We start from the raw sequence: 20,644 nt of genomic DNA, 5'->3' as shown, positions 1-20,644 counted from the left end.
CTGAAGTGCCTTGCCTAGACATTCACCGTTGGGTCTGATTTCCATTTCAGGTCCAAGCGCCTGAACGTAGGTGTTCTGTTTTTTGGTACTAAGTCCCTCTCTGGACTGAATCCTTGGTGCACTGCCCAGTAAAACAAAAAGTTGTTTAAAAATCACCGTTCTTCGTGCCAGCTGAGATCAAAAAAAGTAAATGTCAGGCCAAAGAGTTATTGCAGTGTGTTTGTGAGAAAATTACTTCTCTGTCCTTTGAAAGGTACAGTTAAGTAAGAGGAATTCTCATTATCCATATGTAATGCTAGAAAAAATAACTGTATAAATAACCTTCACTCTGTAATGAAAGCACTAGGGAAGCTGAGAATTTCAAGCTGTATCAATGAGTCATCTTGTTTTGCCTGCTGTGGGCACTGCATTTTCCACTGAGTGTGGGATTACCCTTTCTTATTTGGCTGCCTGACGGGCAGCTACACTTTCCAGTATCTAGATGACAGCAGAGGTGTTGGGACTGGTAACTCCATATTTTTGCTTCGTTGTTATAGTCACCTTTATTATTATATTGTTCTCTGAAAATTAGCAGTTGTATTTTTTTTTTTTAAAGACCTTTTGTTGGCACGCCGTCTCACCAGCTAAGGCAATCCAGAGGGTTTGTAGAGCTGAGCCATATTAATCTTCCTCATTTGAGTGGCCCTGTTAGTCTTTCTGCAGACAGTGTGCATTTAAATTATTTTTACATAAGTCAGGGAATAAAATTTATCTGATCTTCTGATTCCACTAGGCACATATCCCACCTTTTATGACTAAAGTCTATGACCTGAGTCAGATGTGTTTACCTGTACTGGAATTTGACTCTGTCAACAAATAAATTAACAATGACAAAAAGTAATTGGAAGATTTCTCCTGAAATATGATTGCTCCCGGAGTTGCTCTTCAAATACTGTTCTCTTCTTTTTTTTTTTTTCCTTTTTTTTTTTTAAATAAATAAATATATTTTCTGTTGGGGGAGTGCTACAAAACAAAGGTAGTCTGGAATTATTAACCAAATATATTTTAGTCTAAAGTCATTGGTTTTTTCAAAGCTGAAACTATGTGCAAGCAGTTTTCTTTTCTTTTGAGAATGGATGTTGAGAACGTCTCTGGCTTTGCATTTCACCAGGAGATTTCTTAGTGTTTTCCTGTGGTTATGTGCCTGTCTTAGGGTTTTTTCTGGCATTTTCTCAACTTAGTTCTCCAATGCCATTCAAATTCTGGGTTTCCTCCAAGACCTTCAGGAGCCGATGGTATCTTTCATTCTCCTATAAGCAATCCATTTTTCTGTAAAACACGTTTATTTATGCTTTTTTGCATTTGCTAACATTTTGCGTATTTTTTTTCATGCACATGTAATATCAATCTTGTGAAATTTTAATGCTGTAGTAAATAAGGTTTACAGGATCAGTCCAGTTACAACTAAACTCACTGGGAGTTCTTTCATTAACTTAAGGAGATTTTCTACCCTTGTAGTAGGAAGAATAAGAGACTACTGCAAGTGTAATAGATCTTTGTATGGCAGCGTTGCCAGATGACAGTACCACAACATCTTAAAACCTGAGGTACAGATAAGCAAAGCACATTTTATACTAGTTCTTTTTCATTGGTTACCAAATGCCTTAACGCCAGTTATCATTTCTCAAAAACACAATACTTATCTGTTAGTTTATATATAGGTGTAATGATTTAATCCCTTAATGTAATAATATTGATAATAATAATGGCATCACTTGTAGTAGTATTACACTAAAAATAAATTAATAAGGTAGAATGGCCACCTTTCAAATTGTTTTATTAAAAAATCAATAGCACTTTAAGTTGGTTGATTTTTATAGTCTTAGGAAGTTTAGCAACTTACTGCTATACAAAAAGTATTTTTAGATGTTGTCTTCTGCCAAAAATAGAGTGATTCTCAGAAAAGAAACTAACAGTTCACCTCAATAGGAATTTGGTACATGTAACTCGGAGCTGCACTTGGCCTGTGAAAAATCATAATTTCCATATTGCCCCATAGAACATGGAAACATGGAAAAAACAGATGTTAATTAAAAGTCTTGAGTAGTGAAATGACCACAGATGTGTGGGGAAAATACACAATTCCTACATTGATATTAGTGGGCTTTGGACCAGGTCACTTCTTTCTACATCAGAATGCAATATGATTTTTACTGAGATAACAAGGCAGACTGTTTCAAATTGGAATATGATGTCATGTGTTTAAACTTTATTATTTAGATTAATGAAAATTTGGAATCGGTATTACAGTCAAAAACTTATCAGTGCTCAGGTAGACACATGCCTGACTGCATTAGTTGCGAACATATAATTGCATTGGAGTCAGCAATACGTGGTTGCATCCCAGATCTTCATGACTTTTCTCACTCATTTCCCAAACTCTGGCCCAAAGCAATTCCTGAGCAAACAGCTAAGCAATTACAGTAAATGGCAATATGGATTGTGCCAGAGAAGTGAGTGGGAGAAAATTACGTATGTAAATGCTTGAAGAATTGGAAAGTTGGAAAGAATACAGACAAATTTTGTGTGTAAGTGCCATATTTTGATGCCGTTAAAATGAAATAAAAATCAAACAGCCCCTTCCCCCAGTTTTTCCTCTTACATAAAAGAAGCAGAAATCCTAACGTGCTAAATGAAAGCTCCTTAGTCTGTGGTGGTTACTGAGCTTAGTGTTGGTCATAATGCACAATTAGAGCAGAGTACTAGCAGCCACTTGTACTAACTGTGCAGCTTACGTGCAAGAAAAATGCTGATCGGAGATAAAATGTGGAGCTTTCTGGATTTGGTTTGGTTTTGTCGTCTTTGTTATTTTAACAGAATTTGGATGTGCTGAATTAAATTTGAGGCTTCTCCAACTCCTTCTCCCTGACTGTGGTCCTGCCCCCCTCCCCCCCCATCCCTAAACCTACCTCACAATTCAGCCGCTTAGTTGAACAATAGCTTTCTTGGAGGAATTATTTTTGAATGCTTGGATTTAGTTAATTCTTTTATAACTAAGATGCTATGTTGCTTGAGTAACGTGAAGTAATCCTGCAGTAAAATGACCCAGATCAAGAGGGTTTTTAATTCTGTTGGGAAAGATACTCTCTCAATAAAGACAGGCATCATAAATTATCTAGGCTCCTGATAGGATCATATTTGGGCTGCTACTGCTTTCTTCTTTGGTTCAATTCCCACTTTGACTGATTCTGCAAATACTCTTCTGTAAAGAGCACAAGGCTTGATACCCAAGCAGAAATGCACGCATTTCCATTCACATATTAGTCTATGTTTGGATGTCATCTGGCAGGACATTTAAATGAGAGGGACATTTTCAGTTGTTCTGGTTTCAGTAGATTTCTCCATCAGTATGGCAAAAGTTTACTCATTGACCCAGAAAGTTAAAAGGAGACACCTGAAATCAGGAATTGTGCAACAGACACCAGACACATCAGCTGCAGAAAAATAATGATGACTTTTTTTTTGTCATCTGTTCTATTGGCTACTTAAGAGCTGATAATCTTAGAAATGTGTTTGGATCCAATTCTACAGATGCCCCAAACTCTTAATGCGCTGTAATTTTTTACAGTTACCCTGCAACATCAGTGGGTAGTGACAAATGCAAAATTTTGCACTGTTTTGAGGGTAAAGGAAGAAAATAAAAAACTGATCGTCACCTGAAACAGCACAGGTTGATAATGTGTAAAAATCTTATTCATAATAATCAAAATTGAGCTTTTTCATATTTCAAAACCAATTAATATTTCTGACCTGTTTAGTTGTTGAACCATTAATCCTGTCTGCTTGAGTGTACATGAGAAGAGGACTTTACCTGGGCTCAGAGTAGGAATTTGACAGAATGTTAGGAAGCTTAGAGGTGAGCGTGTCTCTCAGTTACTTTTTTTCCAGTTAGACTGTTGTGTCCTGTGTAACACCTCAACAACTTTTTCTCGTAGAAAACAAGTGTAGTTAAAAATGGTCCAGTGGTGCTTGTTCATATTCCTGATGTTTGAACCCTGAACAGAGAACCCTAACCTTAACTTTGAAAAATTTCTATTCTGTTTATTACCTGATTGGTATTTGCTATTTATGGTCAAGTTCAAATGGGTCACTTTAAACATAATTTTTTACAGATTGAAAGACATGATAACTGTGCATATGACTACTTGGAAATTCGAGATGGAACGAATGAGAACAGTCCTTTAATTGGTCACTTTTGTGGCTATGACAAGCCTGAAGACATTAGATCTACCTCTAATACCCTGTGGATGAAGTTTGTTTCTGATGGAACCGTTAACAAAGCAGGGTTTGCAGCTAACTTTTTTAAAGGTAAATGTTAAAGCATCTTTTGGGAGCTGTGAACTGCTTATCACTTGTTTTTGTACTAGAAAAATTATGACACAATATTAAAAATATTTCTCAACCTATTTTTACTAATATCAGTTCTGTACTGTCTCCAGCATATTTTTTACCTGGGCATACGATTTTATCAAAACAAAACAGTAGAGGTATTTGAATCTCCTTGTAAAATATGTCCAAAGAACGAAGGAACATATTCAGTGCAGCTTACTCTCTTCAGGTTCAAATTATCAGCTTAGTTTTGAAACACCTTTGAAACATATCTAATCTTGTAAAAAATGGCTTTTTTAAGATTGTGCTATCAAATACAAAGTTAAATAGTATAATCACAAGTGGGTCTTTTCTGTTAAGGTTTTTTTCTTTTGTCTAAATGTTGTGGTTTTTCTAATCTGTTTGCTGCATTAGGCTGCTTTATCAATGTATTACTTTCTGTGAGGAAAAAAACAAAAACAAAAACAAAAACAAAAAACAGCTGAGAAATCGTAGTGACCAATGGCCTCACAGTCTTCCTCCAGTTTTGGGGGGGAGGGGGTGTCATACAGCTGTAGCTATACCTGCAGCATTTGGTGCATGGGGAGTGTGTAATTCCTACCCTGTGCTGCCCATGCACAGTGAAAGCCACTGGCAGTGGTGTGGTCGTGGGGACACCTGAAATACAGGTCACGCCACCAGAAGAACCTTTTTGCTCTTTTGAAAAGCCACAAGCTGGGGCTTTTCTCACCCTAACTGTTAGTTTTCACTGTAGACAATTATAACCTTAAAGGCTGTAGACATGAGAGTGGGAGCTCTGTTTTATTCCTAACAAATTACTTGTCCTGGTGTAAAGAAACAATATTTCAACATGTGAGGAATATTTTAACAATGCATCTCGTGGGTATACTTCAGAGCTAGTAGAGATAATACATTATTCCTTTCCCTCCCCCATCCCTGATGCATCTTGTTCCCTTTAATATCAGTAGAATGAAAACCTGGGATTTGAGGATTCTGTTAATCTGTTTTTGAGTATGTATTTGGGATAATGTACAAATTGATTCTGTGGGAGATAAAGTGCCCTTCAAGTGACCCTGCTGTGGATTTTCAATCTTTCTTTCAATACTTTATACAACCTTTAGATTACAGCTGCCTGAATTATTGTATGCTGCCCACAAAGTGCTTATAAATTAGGTCTGCAGCTGTCAGTAGGTATTGTTGTAAAAAAACCTACCCAAACCCCACAAAGGACAAATTTTCATTTTCTCCGTTGCAGGTCTCCTTAGCATTTGAAAATCCTCTAGTCAGCAACCACAGTATGTTATGTAGTGCACCTTATAATGGCATTCATACAGCTTTCTGGGTTAATATTGATCCAGCAATTACAGCTGAGGGAGGTAATTGTTTAACACATTTTTGCATTCTTCCCTGTCTTGGCAGAGGAAGATGAATGTGCCAAACCTGACAATGGTGGCTGTGAGCAGCGCTGTGTAAATACTCTGGGCAGTTACCAGTGCGCCTGTGATCCTGGCTATGAACTTGGTCCTGACAAAAAGAGTTGTGAAGGTACAGTGCGTTGCTGTGTTATGGGCTCTTAAAGCTCACAGAGTGCCATCGCTTGAATGAAATGCTACACCTTTCATATTCTCTGTCCTAGCAGTGTGATATCTGTGGAACCCAGCCTGGAAAACCAGTGCTCCCTTCTAAGTAGTGGTACCACAGTAACGTTTGTCCGCAGCAGTCATCTTCATCCAATGTCTGTCAGTAATTTAGCTTTACAGGTTTTGCTGTTAGTTGATCATGAATGATGCAAAGCAGGACTTTGTACCTTCCCAAACCACTTATTACGTTATTCATACTCATTTAAGCAAAGCCTCCCACCACGCATAAGGAGACAATTATCAGCAAAGCAACGTGCCTCTGTCTCAGAATCGGCGTATTTAACGATCATCTCTGACTGGGGTGTGACTGGAAAGCTGGCAGGTTTGAAGAGCAGGATCCTTTATTCTAGCTCAAAGCTCAGAGAAATCCTCCCCACTCCCAGTCAGATTGTGGACTTTTTTTGCTGGAAACAAATTCTACTTTTCAGGGTGAGCAAAGCGTGTTCAAACAATCATTTGGAGAAATAAAAACCTGATAAGTGGAAGTCTGTGTAAACATAAGATTGGACTGAGATAAGCTTTTGCATTCTATACATATTTCATATCAAAGGAAAGAAACAAAAGCTCTTGATCATTACACACCAATTATTGTTTGATTTTTATTCATAAACACCAATAAATTCAGGGATAGCACAAATTATTCTTATCTCAGTTCATCTGTTTGTTTGAATAGTGAATGGAGTTTGAAAATTGGAGTGCTCAGAGTTACCGTTTTCTTCTGGTGCAATTCACTGGTCTCTCTTTTTTCCAATTTCCTGGCTTTAATTTATGACTTGTCACAACTTGGGGTAGTTTTGCTTAGTTTCCTTGCACTTTTTGTTCTTTTGCTTGTGGTTCTGTGGGGTTGGGGTTTTTTTGTTTGTTTGGGGTGTGTGTGTGTTTCTGTGAGGTGGTGATAGTCCTAGACTACAAGCATGTTAGATTGTGGCTCTCATCAAGCTGGTTGTTCTTTTACTTGTTCCTCCCCCCCAACTTTAATAGTGAAGACATTGGAAAAGCAATTAATTTAGATGTCTGCATATTAAGCAGTATGCAGAAAGTAAGGTTAATCTAAGGGGGGCCATGAAGACAGAGGTTTGATCTCTGGGCCTTTGATCATCAGCCCAAATTTATGTAAGGAATTTGGTTTAGTCTGCCTGCTGACCTGAGTCAGAATATTAGGGAAGATTACCATTAGTCTTTCAGAAAACTCTTCCCTCTGCCTCCAAAAAATAAAGAAGGAATACCTGCCCAGCATCCAAACAGAAAAACAAGTCTGGCAAAAGGAGAAGTCACTCAAAGTAGTGCCGTGCAGTGCGGAGCAAAAACCCCGAGCTATCCCTAAAAGCATATATGCATTTGTTCCACATGACATAGCACTCGCTGTATGTAGATACTACTTGGGACTGCTGAATTAAAATCACTGTGTAGTCACAGTGAGCATTACAACCTAGTTATAGTATGGGAATTTGAGGGCTGACCTAGCTGTATTAATTTTCACATGATGCCAGAGTAGAAGCCTCTAACTCAGAAACTCTGCCCAATGCTTCACTGCAGTGTTGACATGCACAGAAAATTGCTTCATGGTCATCTAATCCAAATCTCCCCCGCTGGCAGCACATTAGAAAGCTTTAAGATTTTTTTCAGTATTTCCACATTTCCCACCATTGCCTCAAGGAACAATGGAGTGACATTGAAAAGCAGAAATTGAAAACTAACAGTAGTTGTCCTGACCCAGACTGGATCATCTGAGGGTACAGCTTGTGTCATCTGAGTGCAGTCTCTAAACCTGTGCCTGGTCTTTTTTCACACACTGAGGTGTGACCCAGGGTCTTAGTCCCTCCACCCCGGTCAGATTGCCTTTACATGTATGCCAAGAAGTCTTCTGCATGGAAAGCCAGGTGCCAGGAGGAAGACTGGTATGTGTCTGGGTTGGCCAAATGAGCCCTGACTCAGAAACTGGAGAGCTCTCCCAGGTGTGTTAGATGAAGTAGATGTAGTGTGTGAGACCATCAGCCAGACAGGAATAGCCAGTTTTTAAAGCATTCAGCGTTGGCACAGAGCAGTTGGAAGAAGGTGGAGCTTCCCCCCAACAGCTCTTTAGAAATAAATTTGTGATTTCCAGGGCTGTCACAGTGCTGTAATGGTATCAATGCAGCAGAGTGTGATCAAGAACCCCTAAAAATCCCATTACTTTCCTTTTTTAAAAAAAAAACAAATGCCACAGATGGAAGAGGTTAATGTGCTCATCCTTTGCTATCTGAACTGTATTCACATAGTACGGTATTGTTCTGTTATATGGAGGTGACTATTTGGCATATATTTGGAAATAATAGGTATTTTCTCTATTACTTGAACACCCATACTTCAGCAAAAGTAATTGTGACTGAAGAATACGTGACTGCTATTCCAAAGAAGTGACCCTATCTAGTAGGTTATGGGAGGTATGTACAGCTCTATGAGCTGAGACAGGTAGGGCTGATTCTGGATCAATAATCAGGGAGAGAAGCTGGGGAAATGCGAAGCGCATCTTAAGTAGTCCAACTGTCAGAAGAGGGGTGGTCAAGGTCCTGGGGAGGGCGGTGAGGTCAGAGGACTTGCATGGGAAAGGCTGTGAGAGAATAACCAGAGTCTCTGGAGGGAAGGGAAAAGAATGAATATGATAACGCCTTGTGTACTCCTGAAACTTATCTCTGTCCGCAAACCTGCAAGCTGTTCAAGATAGGGGCTGTCTCTTTCTCTTTGTTTGCACCAAGCATGATAAAACGAGATTCTGATTAGTCTGTCTGGGCATTACAGCAGTATAAGTAAAGAGAGGACTGAATCTTCTCAGTGTGCTTCTGTTTATAGTAAAACACAGTTTCAGTCAAGAAACGATGCTCTCCCTTTTAATTTTACAGCTGCTTGCGGAGGACTCCTGACAAAGCTAAATGGGACTATAACCACACCAGGGTGGCCCAAAGAGTATCCTCCAAACAAAAACTGTGTGTGGCAGGTGGTTGCCCCGACGCAATACCGAATTTCAATGAAGTTTGAGTTTTTTGAGTTAGAAGGGAATGAAGTAAGTAACCGTGAACAAAGAGCGGCACAGTCTGTTACACACGAAACAGTTTCACGAGCGTTCAAAAGTAGATATTGTCTTATAAAGCTCTTGCTGACTGCTCATATGCTGACAATAACCATAGATATTCTTGTTTTCGTTTTGGGACTGTTTCTGGTTTCTTTCAAAACAAACATGGAGGGAATAGCTCTCTTTTGCATATCATCTAAACGTATATGCATTACAAGAAATTTAAAAGAAATGTTCTCTGCTGAGTCTCAGCTGACTTTTTTTTTATCAACAAAGTAAAACAGAGCAAATGGCTGAGGCATATTGGAAAGAATTCAAGAGAAGAAAATCTGGAGAAACCAAATCATCTTTACAGACTATGACTACAAAGAACACACATGAGCTGTGGTTAGTGATGGAGGGAGGGAGCATTTAAATCACTTACAAGTATCTCATGGGGGGAATATTTTAAAAGGGGCAGTACCAGAAATAAGGCACAAGAGAACAGTGGCAGCGTTTGAGCTGGGCAGTCCCCGGAGGCATGGGGGATCTCGTCCCCAGGTGGGGGAGAGGGGCAGGGCAGAGCCCTCCATGTGGGAAGGGCTGCTCCCTATAGCTTTAAACAAAGTGGTGGGGGTTGCAGTGGTTTTTGGGTGCGAGTCAGTAAAACGTGGGCTTCAACATCAACTTTTCAGCCTCTGTTCTGCTTCCTAGGCACTGCTCTGTCATACCATTGAGTTCCCTTGCCATGCTCTAGCCATAATATGCTGTAGCCATCGAGTTTATCTGGATATTCTTCACGTGGTGTTAAGAACCCAAAGCTCAGGATATTATTTCTGACTAAACAAATTTGTAGCAACATATTGGATATGAGGATATGCCGTGTTTTTTGGCAAAAACTGGAGTTTAATCTATAACTAAGAAACAACCCAGCCATAGCTTCTCCAAAATATCTCAAAATTATTTGCAGAGGCAGCAATGTGAGATTTTTTTTTTTTTTTTTTTAATAATTTGGGGTGGGTTCTAAAGTCCATGAAATTCCAGCTTTGAATGATTTATATGTTACACTTATGTCCCATTATCATTATTACAAGAACTGCAAAAGGTGTAATAAAAACTTGCAAATCCCAAAGAGTTAAAATTTAATTACCATTTGAACAAATCATAAAACTTTTTTCCTGCACTTTCTTGGTAGTCAAGCCAGATTTGCAAGGAAGACACCTGAGGTGTAATGAAGTTAAATCAGTTTTCTAAGGTCATACAAGACACAGAACTTAAGCAGATACGAAAAATAGATACATAATGTCTTTCAACATTTAGAACTTTGGTTTGGTCCTCTCCTGTGCTACTAAATCTCAGCTTTATACTATTAAATAGTAGTACTGAGAATGGTACCTGTGAAAATCAGAAGAAACATATAATATCTGGAACATTCTAATATATTGTTTGAGTGTAGACACAAAATCTATACATTTAGCAAATGCTCTACATTTTTTTTTGTTATAGGAGCTCCATTTAGGACCAAGTTTAATATGTCTTTTCCAATATTACAATTTTAATATTTTAGATTTACATTTAACAATTTTAATTTACATTTAACTTCTAAAATTTTTTAATATAGTGTAGTATGAAGGAAGTTAGACCTATCTGAAATTACATTTCATTTCTAATCTAAAGCTATGAAACCATCAAAATTCACCACTGATGATGTATTGCTGAAATTTATTAATGTTGTGAGCTATATTTGAAAATCACATACATTAATATGAATTTATCTTACAATTAATATAAATCAGCATGTGGCAGTAACTCAAGTTTTATGAATCTTTGTGTTCTTTATATTATATCAAAGTAGTTTCAACTGAATTAGTCACTTTCCAACTCTGCAACATATGAAAATTTTTCCAGTAACAGTGAAAATTTATGTCTAGAATGTATTATATTAAAAACAATTGGAAATGTTAACAATCATTTAATATTTCATAGGGAGAGAGAACAATAAAGGCCAAAACATCCTTTTCTATAGTTCCCCTCAGCTCCCCGACATTTCTTTTTTGACTAGAAATTGCGATTTATCAAATACTACTTGGATTTAATGGACAATCTAAGCTCTGTATGAATCCTCCTGGTCACTGTTTTCTCTTAAGCTATTAATTGCAGACGACTGGGACATTTTTGATTAAATGATTGATAGTTGAGCCTAAGAAGCTTAGAAGTTTTTGGGTGGAAGGCTTTAGGTTGACCAAGGGATTATGTATTGAAAGTATTATCAGGAGAAGCAGGCCTTGCATAAGGCTTTTTTATTACATTATTTTACTGTATTTTTAACCTTTTAATGAAAATGACATGCACCAACCTTCCAAATTATAGCTATGCTACTGTTAAAGACAGATGTATGGTTTTAATAGTGCAGATTTATATAGTTGTAAATAATGAATGTATCTTAAATACATTATAGTAAAAACTTATCTTGTAAGTTTCTAAGTGAAAATTAATATATTTTTTAAAATCTATGAGATGCAAGTGGTAGAAAGTTTGTAGGTTCTGGGTATGTGGTCTATAGGACAAAGATAGGTATAATTTTTAGGGTTAATATTTCTAGATTTTAGTCTAATGTCACTAGAATTTTTACTTTATAGATTAAATGGAAATGTTACTAAGCATCTTGAAATTTAGATACTAAACACAGATTAGTATCTATCAAAATATAGTTTTGAATGTAACGCATAGTATAGCTATGCCTTAAAATATTCTCACACAAAATCAGTGAACATTTGTAAACAATTATGAGTGTTTTCAGAGTCAGGGAGAAGTGAAAAAAGATACTATTAATCTATTATTAAGCAGCATATACCGATCAGAGTTCTTGCATTTGTAAACAACTTCATGCTTTTCTTTTGGTTAACAAAAAAAAAAAATTTTCTTTCTTTTCTCAGGTTTGTAAATACGATTATGTGGAGATTCGTAGTGGCCTTTCTTCTGATTCTAAACTACACGGTAAATTCTGTGGTACAGAAGTGCCTGAAGTTATCACCTCTCAGTACAACAACATGCGAATAGAGTTCAGATCTGACAACACTGTGTCGAAAAAAGGTTTCAAGGCACACTTCTTCTCAGGTATAGAAAATCACTCTTGTGTACCTGTGAGTGCCTCTGAGCATACACTGACTAGATGGAGTGAATACTATATTTTGGTATGAAAGTGAGCAGCCTTTTCGCTTATAATTTTCCTGGTAGCTTAGACTGTGTTTTATTTATATAAGCATAAACCACTCTTCTGTCTTAAAATACTGTTCTGAATTGTAATGTCTGTATATAGTAGAAAATATATGGAATGCATACATATATTTTTAAACAACAGCAGAGGCAAATGAACTTTGTGAGATACAGAGGAAAAAAGGAAATTTACTAAGTGTTTTTAAATTTCAATTAGATTTCTTTTATCCCAAGTTCTGTTGTTATTTTTTTCAAATCCCAGTTGTAAAGTGATTTGAATTACATACAGTGTACAGTTGTGGTTTTTTCACCCAGGTCTCTTAATATAATGCATTAGTTATGAAATTACCACTTTGTGCTACAACATTTGTTTAACATTATGGGTACTTTCTTGCCAAACTTTGCACTTCTTAATGTTTTGCAGAAGAACAGAGTTTAAGACCTTGCTCTTGCAAAAATGTGTGTCTCTTCAGTTATGAGTGTAATTTCACTGAGGCAGATCAGAGCAATGGAATTTTATATCATCTGAGGATGTGTATCGTTGAATGAAGTTAGACATGAGTGAAGCTGAAGATGTGAGGAAATATTTGCACAACAATGGTCTGTGCAATTACCCATTGAGACTTGACTATAATAATCTGGCTTTGGCAGGATATCACCTGGTGTTAGCAGTGGAATTTTGCTTAGTGTTTTTCTTGTGTGTTTACACACACGCATATGCATAGGTATGTTATCTTGTGTAAAACAACACAACAGAACAGTCCCGTATGCCCACCTCCCCAAACTGGAAGTCATCCAGAAGCATTTGTGTTTTGAATTCTGCCCTAGTTTTTTGGTAGCAGTTAAAAATCTGAATCTGGAGAATCCTGGTTATGTTTAGCATGTAGCAAAATGTATTACCAGGCACTGTTGCTATATTTATTTGCTAAAATATTTTATCAAAGCTGAAATGAAAATGGTATTTCATTGGTTAGGTTTAATAACTGATCACTTAACTATGGCCAAGTAATAAGAAACAGTATATTGTATGAGTGATGTGGTTTGGAAAGTGAGGAAAATAACTGTCAAGACAAACAGTTCAGACTTTCAATGTTTTCTCATTATGACTACTTTGATGCTTTTCTTAAGCAGTTATGAAAGATGAAAAGAAGTGTTTCATCTCATATAAAGAAATTAACAAACATTTTACCTCCTCTAAAGCATATTGTTTTTTCTAGTAATCACATTTCTCTGGTCATAGTCTTTCAGATCCATCTCTACATACAGTAGCTCTTTTTACTTCTAAATTTATATTTTACATTAGCAAGACGCTTTCAAGGTTTACTCATTATTTGTAGTAAATACGTATATGCACACAACAGAGCTTCCTCCTAGAAACACTTACACAACTAGTCATTTCATTTTGGCCTAGTAGTGCCAGCAGGAATTGTCACATATTTTGACTTTTTACAAGAATAAATATTGAAATGTTCCAGTTCTAAAAATGGCCTGCAAATTAAGTTTGTTACATATTTTCAGGATCTATACAGCTATGCCAGATAAGATTGGCAATGATAGCTTTGTAATTTGTGTAAGCTCTGTAGTTCAGAAGTTGTGTTTTGTGGACATGATGAACATTTAAACATTTATAGTCACTTAAATTTTTGTTTTCTTTAAAGTGATAATTCATTTTCACAGATTTATTTCTTTATTTGTTTTAGTGATTGTTTAAATGATCTATTAATACTATGAGTGGGTTCTAGGAAGAAACCAGGCCAATGTTATATGTTGGGGAAAGATTAGACTATCATTCATGGAGTTCAAAGCATCAGGTTGTAAACCTTTAGAACCATTATTTCCCTTGTCTTTTTCAGTTCTGAATTAAATGTTCTTCCCTTCCCCCCCCCCCCCAGGTGAAAACAGGTTTTTCCTGGTAATTTAAAAAAATAAAGTTTTAAATCATAGAATGCTTTGGATTGGAAGGGACCTATACAGGTCATCTAGTCCAACCCCCCTGCAAGAGCAGGGACAATGATGCCATTGATCACTAGAATAAATTCATTAGGCAGGGATGAGTCTGAACTAATGTGTTTTTTAATGAATAGAAATGTGTGATGTGCCCTGGATATAGTATAAATCTAATCCCCTTCAAAGAAAGATAGTTTGCTATAAACAGTCTTTGAGTGTGTAAGTATATAAATTTACTAAATGCTCCATAATGCATTTCTGCCATAATGTCTTCTCTCATTTCATATGAGTTCAGACACTTTGTATTTTATTTTTATTCTTTCTCAGTTCTCTTCCAGTTATTATCATTTCTAGCAGATTCTATTCTTCTATGTTATCTGGCTTTCCCCTTTTGACAATATTTCCTGATCAAAACAGAAACTTGGTAATGCTTGAGGCAAATCAAACTTCTGAACTTAAAGTGTCTAAAAAGAGGTTGTCATCTCTGAATAATTCACCAGACAAAACTCTCATGGCTGTCAGAAAACACTATAACTTTCTTACCCCTGAATTCCTTAATATGGACATAATATGCTATTGGTCTGTCAATGAAGAACGAACTTAAGACTTTCAAGTATTTTGCCTTTGGGAGTTGACAGCTGATCACTGTTCAGCTGATGAAGTAGGGTTTTTTGCCTATTTATATACTTGTCTTCAGAATACACTACTTTTAGAATTATATCTGTGGAGAAATACTTAGTGCTAGCGTCTAAGATACTTGCTGGAAGGCATTTAACAGTTTTATTCATTAAATCACAATAGAAATATATGTAAGTATTTAGTTATAAAGGCATAAATTATAAAGGCATACATAAAGACATTATGAAAAAAATCAGTAACGAGTAAAACACTGCATCTTGCAGTCTATTCACCAGTAAAGGGGATATGCAGTGCTCAGCAAGAGAGACGGGGAGATAAGTCAGATTAGTTTGAAGATTAGGAACTGTAATGTATTCCACAAAGCACAGCCAAAGAACTTTTTTTGCAGCTCTTATGGTGGTGAATTCTGCAGCCACGGCTACAGTTGAGAAAGCATGGCCCAGCTCCAGCTCAGACGACAGAAAGCAGTTTTTGGGTGGTTGGAACCCGCTGTGATAAACTGTGAAAGCAAACAGTGACATAGGGCAACAGATGACCTGCATTAGGAAGGTATTTATGTTGATATAAGACAACATGTAATTACATTTTTGGCTGTAAAATGGTGTTAACAGCCAGACAGGTGCTACTGGAAAGTGAGAAAAACTTTTTTCCAACATTCTGTAAAATTTATATTTGATGGGACAGTTCTGAAGAAAGCTCCATTGGGAGCTGTTGCAGGGATGTAGCTAATCTCCAGAGACACTCTTGTGTATTTATAATTGAGTTTCTTGGATAAAGAGAAGAAATTAGGGAGTCATGATACATTAATTTTTTAAAACTTTTAATAAAACTTTTTGGAATTGGGTATTAGCCTTCTAAACTTAAAGCTTCCAGTAATTAATTTTTTATTCTTTCTCTCTCTCTCTTTCTTCTGTCCTCCTCGCTCTCTCTTCTGCTGTCCTCAGAAGACCTATTGCAGTCTGCTGGGCCCATAAGACTAGAGGAGTGTAAAATAACTCCATGAATTTACTCTAGGGAGGGAAAATGATAACTTTTTTTTTTTCTGTGATATTTCCAAGAAGATAGCCTAATCATTTCTTTAAATCAGTCTCTGTGTAGTGGTATGATTAATACCCAGTGATAATATGTCACTAAACTGCTTCCATTTATCAAAAGTTTTAGAGTTACTTCAGTTTTTTAAATAAATACGATTCTTTGCATGATCATTCAAAACATACATGGTGTTTGATGTAATATAGAAATGAGGTTTGTTGGAACATTTTTTCTTGGGTGATGATTCATTGAGCAGTTAAAAAGAGAAAGCTAGAATGTTTCTAGCCTTGAGCAAATTTGTTTTGGAGCACAAACTCATCTCTTGTGCCATCCTGGTACATTTTTTTTTCCACAGACAAGAAAGCTGCCTGCAAAGAGAAAATTTTTGTTTTTGAATCTTGCAAGGACTTGATACAGGTCCCTTCAGGCCGAGTACGTATTATTCACAGACTGGTGGCCTCTGAGGGTCTCAGAGGTACGACCATTTGTCCTCTGATTCAATCTAACATTTTGTTGAGAATGGATCTTTCCCTGTTCTGAGTACTGATATGAGAAAAGAAAGTATCCATTCAAAATGGGGAGACTCATTTCCATCTGTCAGCATAACAAATGGCTTTGTTTTTACATGGCAAAACATTTGTTCCTATAACTAATACAGACTAATTGTTTTTTCATGAATTTTGAAACTGGGCAATCAACTTGACAGAAAGTCTGTTCTGAATTATGAAGTGTGAGGAAGGCTCGTTCAACAGTTGCATCCTTGATTAACCACGTACAAGTAATGATTGTATTCAAAAGTGTTCCAAAGCTTCTCCTTTCTACCTTCTGTCCATTGTTTTGTCTCTGAGGAGGTCCAACATGGGACTGTTTGCTTATGTACTTGTCTCTTAAGAGATTATTTTCCAGAATATAAGCGTATTTAATGTTAAAATACTTTTCAGTATTTTCACACAGTTTGGCAGAAGATGAAAATGGACAGGGCTCTTATTTAGAATTTGTGTACCTACTCTGTACTTGAAAGCCTAACTTGAATGCATTTTGAGCTTGCCTTCCATTTATTTTGTTATTTTGGTAGAAAACTACAAACTAATGCTTAGGAGGGGAAATATTGAAGAGTTTTGTTCATATTATATCTAATTTCTCATTTGCTTGTTACTATTCTTCACTTGCAACATGGAATTAATTTATGATAGTGCTTGCTTTTGCAAAGATGAAAGATTAAAACTTTTGTTTGAAATTAAATAGATTTACTACCTCAGTTTGGGATTTGCATTGCAAGGTGCATAAACAGTGAATTGTGGAGCTTTTGTGCTTCTTTCATCACCAAAATGACAACTAGTATAAGCCTTTGGACATATGATTCTGGGAGCTACCTATGTTTTTGACCGTTTCTTAACCTTCAAATCTGTTCACATCTGCAGAAAGCTTCCAAAAACTTTCAGTGCAAACAGATTTGAGATTTACAGGACAAAATGCAGTGGATGCTTGGGTTTGACTTGCAGAATTTATCTATAAATGTACATTATCATCATGTATTATAAGTAGAAGCTGATTTTTTTGGAAAGAACTGCAAGTCAACAGGTCAAGTGTTGCATACATTTTGGCAGATAAAGCTGATGTGTATGCAATTATAATGCAAACTTCCCTTGTTGTGTTACTGAATATGAGCGGCAGTAAAGTCAGGGAAAAAAATATGTAAGACAACAAAAGGAGACTTAAATTATCCATAGTGGCTTGTAATCTATAGAAATTCTTACTGTGCCTACTAAAGCCTGAAACATTGCATGTTACCTTGTTTGGAGATAACGCTCACTGCTGCTTTCCAAGGTACATGAGGCTGAAGGGGATGCATGCTCTGCATTCCAGCCCTGCAACAACTGGACCTCTGGGATGACCACAGTTTCTTTGCTCTTTCTCCTCCTCTCTTGCATGTTGAAATGACACAGTTTGTAAGATACAGTTTTTTAATATGTGTGTGTGTTTATATACATATATTTATATAGGTATATATTTTTATATCTCCGGATTTATATATATGTGTCTACACATATCTATAGGTATATACATGTGCGTACATATATACATGTATGTGTGTATATGTCAGGAGCAGTCTGCCTCTTTTAAATGGACCAGCCTCACCTAAAATGACAACAGCTGAATGACATAGCAGGGTGGCAGCTGAGGCCTCTTGCTAGAATGACAGCCTGTTAATCTAGTTTGGCTTTTTTCCATGCAATGAATTTGTAGCTGTTTAATGCAGGTCATATTTCCTCCCCTACTCTCTGCCTTACTTCTAACACACTAAAAGCTCTTTTAAAGGATTATATGTTAATAAACAGAACTGCATGCAATATTGTAGGTCTCCTTGAAATAATGAATGCCAGTTTCTTTTGTATGTTTTTCAATGAAATGTTTTTCTTTTTGTGATGTTTTGTCATGTCCAGATTCATTAAAAGTAAAGCACACTGTCACTCTGCTGGGAAAAAAAATCACCTTATTAAAAAAGTTTATGTTAAATATTTTTCTTACATGTTTAATGTGCAGAGCTTGAAACCTTGTTTGGCCTACAGGTTCCTTTCAACATACCACCATTAAATTGTGGAATTTGCATAAAGTTGGAATACTTTCTGTTGTTCATAAATTACACTCCTGTTGTTTACTGAAATAAAGCTTTGGATGAGATATTTACGAAATTTTACCAGCTAGACCACTTGAAAGAGTAAATGCTGGTAAATGTCTTATCACCTTTGATTTAGCTTGTTTGTTTTACTAGTGTTCCTCTCCCCTAGGATCTACCCCTCCCTTCCTAGAAAGGTGAGACAGACTATTTGTGCCATGGTGCAAGGTTGCAGGCTGAGCAATGAGTGGCTAGAACTAAGGTACCATGAAACTGCCATACTGAGAAGAGTGACTGTGCCTTAGTTTATCCTTTTCTGGACTCAAACACTGTGCTAAACCTTTTTCTTTTTGGTAACGAGGACTACTGCTAGCTGTGATGCTCACTCAACCTTGTTGTGTATTTCTTAGACAAGGATGAGTGTTCAAAGGACAATGGTGGCTGCCAGCACGAGTGCATCAACACAGTAGGAAGCTACGTTTGCCAATGCCGAAATGGATTTGTGCTACACGAAAACAAACATGACTGCAAGGAGGGTAAGTAGTAAGGTATTCGAACAGTTAATTATACAACTGTCTCACTGAAAAATCTCTGCAGCTCTCCTTCCAAGGAAAAGAAAGGAGAAAGAAAGATCTTGATAATGGGTGCTTAGACATTTGGGCTTAAACAGTCCCCCACCCCACCTTTCCCACCCCCTCCATCCCCAGCATTTGTGTGTGGTTGAGTTTGAGGTCCACAGGAATGCAGTTTGGAAAACTTGGGATCATTGGCAGGGAGTGCTACTTTTAATAGTGCTGTGAAGTGTAGAACATTTAAAGCTGTGACAGAGTATTTATCTAATGCTGTATTAAACACAGGGATAGAGTTTCTGGAGAGAACCTAGGTAAAGTTGGCATTTGCTCCTATCGGTAGCAGTTAGTTTCCTCGCAGTCAGGCTGAAACTATATCTACCCTTTCTGGGTTTATTTTAGGGGACATATTCAGACAATCTAAATTCCAGTCAAGTCCCTATGCATCTTTCTTCCTATTTGCTGCCTCAAGGTGCTGCTACCTCCAAGAAAACAGTAGGCTCTGGGGCTTAAGTAGAATTCAGATTGTCTGCAAATGAACCTCAAGCGTGCAATATCATGTGAGCTACTGTAATTTCTCAAGGCTGTATTCTAGCATGGATTTAATTTGTGAGTAAAGATGTGCCCTTTGTGAATCAATTGCTTTATCACTGGTGTTGGAATGATACTTCCCTGCTCTAAAAGATTCCTGTTGAATAATTCTCTGATGTTTATAAAGCAATTTGAAATTGTTAAAAAACTGAATACAAAAATGAAGCTGGTTTCTTTCTTGCCTTCTTTAAGTTTAGTTCTTTGTATTTATTCACAGAGATGCACTTCTGGTGATTCAGTTATGATGTGAATGACTAAGCTGTTCTTGGTACATACTCACAGTTTAGTCTTAGCTGTTCTCTAGTTGTATATATGTCCCTAGAAACTGTGGTTTAGAAATCAAAATGATTTCTCTGTAGCTGCAGTATGAAAATTAGTGAGAAGAGAGAAAAATAAAATGTTCAAGAAATATAATTTGAAGTTGGAGTAGCAAGATATCTCATATGGATTTTCATACTTATTTGTATGTAGAATGGGGGGAGTAGCAAATATTCGATTAAATTTTAATACTTCTCTTATGTATATTCCTTTATAATATTTTTTCCAAAAAAGCACCACCCATTGTAAACAACAGTGTATGTTTCACAGCAATCAATAAATGAGCATGGTGGGTTAATTGCCATAAAGTGTTTGCCAAAGGGGAAGAACACGATCGTGCACACTGAAGAGCATACTTAGCCATCTTCCTAAAGATCCTTTCCATTCCGTGGGTCCTCTGACAAAAAAGAGTATTTTTCTGGCTACCTCTAAATGCAGACCCCCAGACTAACTGATGCTATCACTGTTGGTACAGCTGAGTGTGAACAGAAGATCCACAGTCCCAACGGCATCATCACGAGTCCCAACTGGCCCGACAAGTATCCCAGTAGAAAGGAGTGCACGTGGGAAATCAGTGCCACCCCTGGGCAGAGGGTCAAATTGGTGAGTTTCTGCCTGCCCTTCCTTTTTCTCTTTTCTTCCACCAAACCTGCTTCTCAAATGACTACTCAACAATATG

General features: G+C 36.9%; 1 protein-coding gene across 5 annotated transcripts in view; it reads left to right on the top strand.

Annotated features, from left to right (window-relative positions):
- The window catches only part of TLL1 (tolloid like 1), a 141,724-nt gene that overhangs the window by 107,275 nt on the left and 13,805 nt on the right, over positions 1-20,644 (top strand). For 4 of the 5 annotated variants that reach the window (XM_072862937.1, XM_072862939.1, XM_072862938.1 and 1 more), the window contains 6 exons: positions 4,152-4,347; positions 5,788-5,913; positions 8,888-9,048; positions 11,973-12,153; positions 18,898-19,023; positions 20,441-20,568. In XM_072862937.1, coding sequence (XP_072719038.1) covers positions 4,152-4,347; positions 5,788-5,913; positions 8,888-9,048; positions 11,973-12,153; positions 18,898-19,023; positions 20,441-20,568 — 918 coding nt within the window. Of the gene's footprint in view, positions 1-4,151; positions 4,348-5,787; positions 5,914-8,887; positions 9,049-9,333; positions 9,439-11,972; positions 12,154-18,897; positions 19,024-20,440; positions 20,569-20,644 lie in introns of those variants that run through there. The other variant, XM_072862941.1, reaches the window with a different exon arrangement.

This window comes from Ciconia boyciana, chromosome 5 (assembly GCF_034638445.1).
Source record: "Ciconia boyciana chromosome 5, ASM3463844v1, whole genome shotgun sequence".
Classification (NCBI taxonomy): domain Eukaryota; kingdom Metazoa; phylum Chordata; class Aves; order Ciconiiformes; family Ciconiidae; genus Ciconia; species Ciconia boyciana.
The sequence above is the reverse complement of the archived record's forward strand: the minus strand, read 5'-3'. Positions and strand labels throughout refer to the sequence as shown.